Below are 6,716 nucleotides of genomic sequence, written 5' to 3'. Positions count from 1 at the left end.
CCCTTTCTAGGTCCCTAGCAGTCCTATTCTCCAAAGGACTTTCTACCTACAGTGGTGTTGGGAAGGCTGTATGTTCAGGTCTTCAGGCTTTCTCTTCCCTCTGGGTCTGCTCTTCCACTCCTCTAAGAAACAGTAACTGGACACCTGCTGTGTGCCAGGCACTGTGCTCAGCACTTCAGCACTGGGGAAGAGGGAGACAGGCAAACAAATACAGCAGCGCAGTGGAAATCCAACCCAGGAAATGCAGAAGGCTTTGCTCACAGTAGGTGTTTAATAATTAAGCATCTGTGGAATGAGTGATGAATGGGTGACTCTGTGGGATGCTGTGGCCTAGGGAAGGGAGGCTTGCCAATCTCCTGGGTATGTGTGGGTGTGGGGATTTTGGAGGTTTAGAACTGAAAGAGGAAGAGGTCACCAAATGAATGAGGGAGGGAGAAGGCTTGTATGGTATCCAAGACACAGAGGCACCTGCCAAAGCATGGCAGCATGAGCAAGCAGGTTGAGCCTTACCACCAGCAAGTTGTTTAGAATGAATGAAATGCATTCATTGAGTGTGGAAGAGTGAGGGGGTGTGATTGGAGGCATTCCCACGAGTCAGGTCATGGAAATCTGAATGCCAGGTTGAAGTTCAAGATTTATTTTCAGGGCAAGAGCTGGGAATAGCTTTAAAAGCAAATAATGGCAGGAGGTGAGGGTAACTCCCAGATTGATGGCTTAGCCCATGGGTAGACCCGGTAGGGGGCTGCAGAATTGCAGCCCGGCAGGGGAAAAGTGAATCCAGTTTGGACAGCATGCAGAAATTAAAAAGATCCAGCAGATGGCATAGCAGTTACATGGTCGACAGCAGATGGAGTCCCAGACCCAGTGGCTTGAAAATCATGCCCGGTATGTGTGCCTGCTGTGTGTACGTCCCCAAGATTACCAGAGAAGTGGCTAATTTCTCACTTTCCCTTTCACTGTCTGTCTCTGCCTCAACCTCCCTACTACCCCCTCACCTACCCTCACCCCCCAGTGCAGGTGCCCTAAGGCAAAAACCTCTTTCATAAAAAAGAAAAAGATCCAAAGGCAAATGGACTCTCAGACTGGGCCTCCCTATCCCTGGAGAGGCACAGTCCTCCCACCTGCTCCAACCTCCACCCATCATGGTCCACTCAGGCTTTTCCTTCTTCAGGGGACTTTCTTGGTTGCCCTAGCCTTTCTCCTGCACAGACACAACTGCCAAAGCCCCTTCTAACGGGGGTCAGTAGGTCTGCTGTAGCTGTGGAGGCCTGCCAGGCCAAGTGCAAGTCCCTGTTCCCGGGGCCCACTCACTCGGTCACTGGTAGGTGGGCCACGGCGTGAACCTGCGAGGCAGGCGTCCAACTCAGTACCCGTCAGGAGTCAGGGCCAGGCAAGAAACTCGGGGTGGGGTGGGGACGGGGGAGGAGGGCTGACGTCCAGTGGGTGGGAAATACTCGGACTAGTCGCTGGTTCGGTAACCAAAGGGTGCGAGGCAGTGGAGACGCCGCGTGTGTACTCCGCCGCTCTCCTCCCCTCTTCTCCCTCCGCTGCCCTCGATCCGGAGGGGCGGCTCAACGGTTCTCCTCCTTCGGAGGCCACAGATGGCGCTCAGAGGCCAGGCCGTGGAAGACAGGGGACACTCCCCTTCCACGTAGCCTGCAGCCCGGCGGAGGGGCCGCGGGGCCGCCGGCCTCCCCAACCCTCACTCGGCTGCTTTACCTGGGCTCTTTTTGCGAATGCCGGCACCAGCCACGGGCGCCTGGGGAAAGCACGAGGCCGGGCGGACTCTGGGAACCCACCCGGACAACTACTAACGAGGCGACGAGGTTGCCTTTTGTCGCTCCGCGCCCGCAGGGCATCCTGGGGACCACCGGTAGACGCTCGCCGGACTGGATGGGCGAGACGCATGCGCTTTAGATGCCGCTGATTCCTAGGTCTCTGCGCAGGCGCTGTGCCCATAGCAACCGGGAGATGTCGCCTCCAGCTGGTTAGGAGAGACCGGACTCCGTGGGAGTAGGGGTCGTTTGGCCATCGTTGACCGGTGTGACAGAGAAACTGAGGCCAAGGTGTGCGGACAGGCCCTAGGCATCGTTGGGCCTCCCCCGTGCCCGAGTCCGTGGACTCTGCACCTGGTTCTCGGCATCTCCCTGAGCGAGAAATTGAGGCCGAGGAAGGGCACATTCCTCCTGAGGCTACAGCCCTTGGCTGTAAAAATCAATAAGATGTCCTGCCTTTCTTTATGGAGAAATGAAAGTAATTTATATAATACAGGAATGCACATTTTACGTCATCCACGCTCAGGCTGGATCACACCCGATTGTGCATGTATCTAACAATGAGAAAAAGGAGAGTCCATGGAAGATAATATTAACATGGATTTTGCCAGCGGTTTTTATTTGACATCTTGCTCAAAGGCTAAATACACTTTATCTACAAGCGGAGTCGTTCTGACAGCTACATGTGCAGACAGGAGCATGCTGTGGTGGTGACGTTGCAAAACGGTGACCAAGACAAAGTACGCTTCCCAAGTCAACCTGGCATGTGCGTTTCTAGATAATCTAGTGTATATTAAAGCCAAAGAACAAAGGCGTATTGATTTACTTCTTCCATGAGAAAGAGAGACAGCAGCACCTCCGACAGGTCTTCACAGCCTTGGCTAGCAGGATCACGGGAACACAGGCACCAGGCCTGCCAGTTGTGTACAGGGAGGCCTCGGGTTGCAAACCCAGTACCTTCCTGTGGAGCTTCAGCATGGCGACACATTGTTACCACTGCAGCTGGCGTACATAGACTTTTTTTTTTTTCCTATGTGAAGGTTAGGCAGGACATTTGAAAATTGTGTAGGACAGAGGACAATTTATTGTTCTAAACTGTCTTGTCCATTACAAATATCCATATCCTTGCACAACCCCCTCTACCCCAACTTCTAAATGCTAGTGGAGATCTCTTAGTCTTGTGACACCCAAAAATACCCGTGCAGATTTCCAGTCTGTTCCTTGGAGAACCACTGACTTATTCAGTGAAACAATGGTGGCCAGCATACATACGTTGGGGACTGTGCTGGGTAAGAGGGTAACACGTGCTGGACAGGACATGGTCCCTTCCCTTGTGCAGTGGGGTCCAGTGTGAGAAGATGTCCAGACAGCAATCAAAATATGCCAAATAGCTTGACAGTATGGACAGTACAGGCCAGGGCTGCAGAATGAAAGAAGACACGGCCAGTGGCAAGGTATCGAATGGCCCGGAAAAGCCAGCCAGGGAAGTAGCACTGGAATTGAGTCCTGAAGGAGCACCACACAGGGAGGTGTGCCAAGCTGAGGGGCCAGCATGGACAAACAGGTCCGGGGGCCTGGCACACAGCAGATGCTCAGGGGTTTTGGGTGAATGGCCGGATGATCGAAGGAAGCACAAAGCAGGTAGCCCTTCCCCCGTGGCCTGCTACAAGGCAGAGGAACACTTGTCCCTCACTTCCCCAGATCTGACACTAAGTTGGGACCCAAAGAGAGTCCCAGTCATGGAGAAAGTGTTGATTGGTCCCATCCGAGGAGCAATGTCTGGGAAATGAACCTCACATTGTCTGCTCTCCGGGAGGATAGCTGTCATAAATGTAACTGCTCCGCTGCTTGAATGTTAGTAAAAGCGGGGCGGGGACTGCCTCTTACGTTCACATCTGCTGTTCATATATGATCCTAGTGGCACGGCATGTTTTTGGGAGATGGGTAACCACCGAGGACTAATTTCCCAGGGTGTGCACAGTGGGGAAGGCCAGAGATGAGGGGTTCTTCTCTGGCTGGTCTGCAGGGAGTCAGAGCCAGATTCCCTCTCCCCCTGGGAAATTTCCATCCTCTTGGAATGGTCATTTCTGCCCCAAAGGCTGGTTAGGGCAAAGATCTGGAACCAGGAACCAAGCCAGCAATGACACCAGCAAAGGGCTGGATGGAAATAGGAAAGCACATGCGGGTCAGCAGGTGACACAGTGGTTAAGGCATTGGACTCCCACATGATTGACCACCGTTCGAGTCCTGGACCCAGCAGCTTGAAACTCACACCAGGTGTATGTGCGTGTGCGCCCAAAATCCTGATAGGAGAATGGAGGAGAAGGCAGCTTGGCCATCCCCCTGGGGGAATGATTTCTCATTTTCCCTCTCACTCTCTTTGTTTCTTTTTCTCTCTGACAAGTGCATGTGCCCTATGACCAAAAAATTAATTAAATAAATAAAAACTAAAAGGGAAGCACATGCAGTCCCATCTAAGACACAGGCTGCAACTGAGCCCTGGCCAAGCATTGCCACACACGAGTCCTGGACTTGTCTTTGCCAGATATTACCATTTTGTTTCCAATACAAGTTAGAAAATAAGAGTTTCCATTTTTAAATGTAGGCATTAATGCAAGTTTATAACACAAGACTGTGAAAGACAAACGAAACACATTTGGGGCCTCAGGTCTTTGTTTCCATCCCAGGAAGGTGGGTGTTCTGAAATACCAGAGCATTGCTTTACAAGGAGACAGGCGGAAGCCCGGGAAGAAAGCTTTGCTTCTGATGGCATTATCCAGATAGCCCCCGTGCCAGGGGTTAGACGTTGCACAGCAAATGAGCAAGCCCAGTTCCCTCCGTCTTGGAACTCCCAATCTGATGTTAAGTGGATGAACAAAAGCAAACTCCAGGAGCAGTAAATGGTCAGTGGGAATAAAACATGGAGAAGGGGCCAGAGTGGAGCACAGATCAAGGCAGGCTTCCCGCAAGAAGAGTTAATAGACTTGAAACTTATTAGGATTCACTTAAGGATCTCTTGAAAGTAGTTGATTGTGGACCTGAAAGTGGGGGTTGAAGGATGGACACATGGCGAGGATGAGACTGGAGGATTAAGCAGGGGTTGCAAACAAATGTCTATTGGAACTTGAGCCAGTGAGTAAAGTGATTTTGGTGATACTAAGTGGTCTAAGAGACATAAGAGAGTTGTGGGGACTAGGGTGCCCTGGAGTTCACTGCAGCAGCAGAGGAGGCAGTGACCTCTTTGGGGGGCATGGTGGCACCTGGGGAGGGCCAGGGAGATGATAGAGGCCTGCATAGTATGTGAGGTGCAGCTATGGGTGGGGTCAAGGATACCGCAGAGGTCAAGGCACCAGGTGCAGAGGGAAGAGAAGGAGCAGTGATAGAGGAGGATGTCCTTGTCCCTGTGGGTCACTTAGGGATGTGACCAGCAGATCTAGTCCTGGGATCTGGAGTCACGTTCCTTTCTCACTCGAGCCCTGAGTTACCACCTGGCGTTCCTTTCTTGGTGTGTCTGTGGGGTGAACAGGGCAGACTTTGACATCAGGGAAGACAGAGGAGAAGACAGCCTGAGGCCAGTTGATGAGTCCAAGGTGGGAGGCTAGCCTGGAGCTCAGGGCCTGCATGGGAGGGATGGTGACCTCATTGCCTGAGATCCAGAGGTCTGCCCAGCAGGAGCTGAGGGACACAGGAGGTAGGATGGGGCATCCAGTTGGAGTGGAGCACCCCAGCAAAGGCCAGTGATCGGTGGATAAAGATAGGGGACCCACACAGGAATAAAATGCAACACCCTATGAGACAGATCCCATGAGAAGGTGGTCAGTTCACAGCCAGAGGCCTCCCCGAGTGCACTGGGCACATGCGTGCCCATGATCTGGGCTGGCTGTGGCTGGAGGTAGATCGTGGTGTCAAGACCTGGTCAGGGATGCTGTCTCTCTGCCTCTGTGTCTCTCATTCATGGAATAGATCAACAAAAATAAGAGAATCCAGGAGACGAACTACCCACTCCCGGTATTTCGCCTAGGAAGGAAGTAAAGCATTTCTCAAGAGGTAGTCACTCCTTTGAATTTCTGTGGGTGCCGAGCTTGGAGGCCCTGCCGATTCTCTCCTGGGGCAAGTAGAAGGTGTTTAGTAGGTATCCAGTAGAGCCCAAATGCCCAGACGTACACTGGTGGTGGGCTGAGCCAGGAACCTGAAGTGTCCCGCTGCCTTTCTGTTTTACTATTAATTCTGTCCCACTGACTGTGGGTGACACTGTGCACACCCCCAAGGCCTGCTACGCAGCAGGCACCCAGGATTTATCTGCTGTGCTGAGTTTAGGTCTGAGCAATCAGGCCTCATTAGCCCATCTGACCTTAGGAACATGGCGGGGAGAATGTGGCCCTTAATCCTGCCTTTCCTAACCAACCAGGGTAGTCCCCGGGCCTGAGTTCTAAATCCCAGAGTCTGTTGAACATGATGGGATAGAATTTTGCAGAGACCACAGGGTTGGGGACCCAACAGCCTGGTTCAAACGCCCGCTCCCAGCTCTCCATCTCGGACCTGGGGAAGTGCAGCCTCCTGACATCTCCCTCTCCTCTGAGCGTGCTGAGTGGCACATGTGGGCAGGAAGTGGATGCCCGTGCCTCGCCTCAAGAGGTCACAAGCTGCATCCCCATCCCTCCTCCTGCTCTGTATTCTTCAGGGTGTGCCAAGGAGCAGCCATGTCCGCCCTGTACCCGTCTCTGGAGGACCTGAAGGTGGACCAGGCCGTTCAGGTAAGCCACAGCCCCGTTAGCCTGGGCTCCCTCCTGGGTTATCCCAGGGTAACTAAGGAGGCTTGCCTGGGAAGGGGCTGGGTGTTGGGAGCCCTTGGGCACTCCTTGTAGCCCCAGGGAGTGCAAGTCCCCCACTGCAGGGCCTGCTGGGCAGAAAAGGTGTCCAGAGGCTGAGGCCAACGGGGCT

The 6,716-nt window shown here is 53.2% G+C and overlaps 1 protein-coding gene across 2 annotated transcripts in view; it reads left to right on the top strand.

Moving 5' to 3' along the window:
• Positions 1–1,957: 1,957 nt before the first annotated feature.
• Positions 1,958–6,716, top strand: part of SDCBP2 (syndecan binding protein 2) — a 16,546-nt gene continuing 11,787 nt past the window's right edge. The window contains exons 1-2 of one of the 2 annotated variants that reach the window (XM_006162495.2): positions 1,958–2,541; positions 6,457–6,529. In XM_006162495.2, coding sequence (XP_006162557.1) covers positions 2,459–2,541; positions 6,457–6,529 — 156 coding nt within the window. In that variant the 5' untranslated portion in view covers positions 1,958–2,458. The remainder of the gene's footprint in view (positions 2,542–6,456; positions 6,530–6,716) is intronic. The other variant, XM_006162497.2, reaches the window with a different exon arrangement.

Source organism: Tupaia chinensis, unplaced genomic scaffold, assembly GCF_000334495.1.
Source record: "Tupaia chinensis unplaced genomic scaffold, TupChi_1.0 Scaffold140086_1, whole genome shotgun sequence".
Taxonomy (NCBI): domain Eukaryota; kingdom Metazoa; phylum Chordata; class Mammalia; order Scandentia; family Tupaiidae; genus Tupaia; species Tupaia belangeri.
This window is presented reverse-complemented; position numbering and strand designations above follow the sequence as displayed.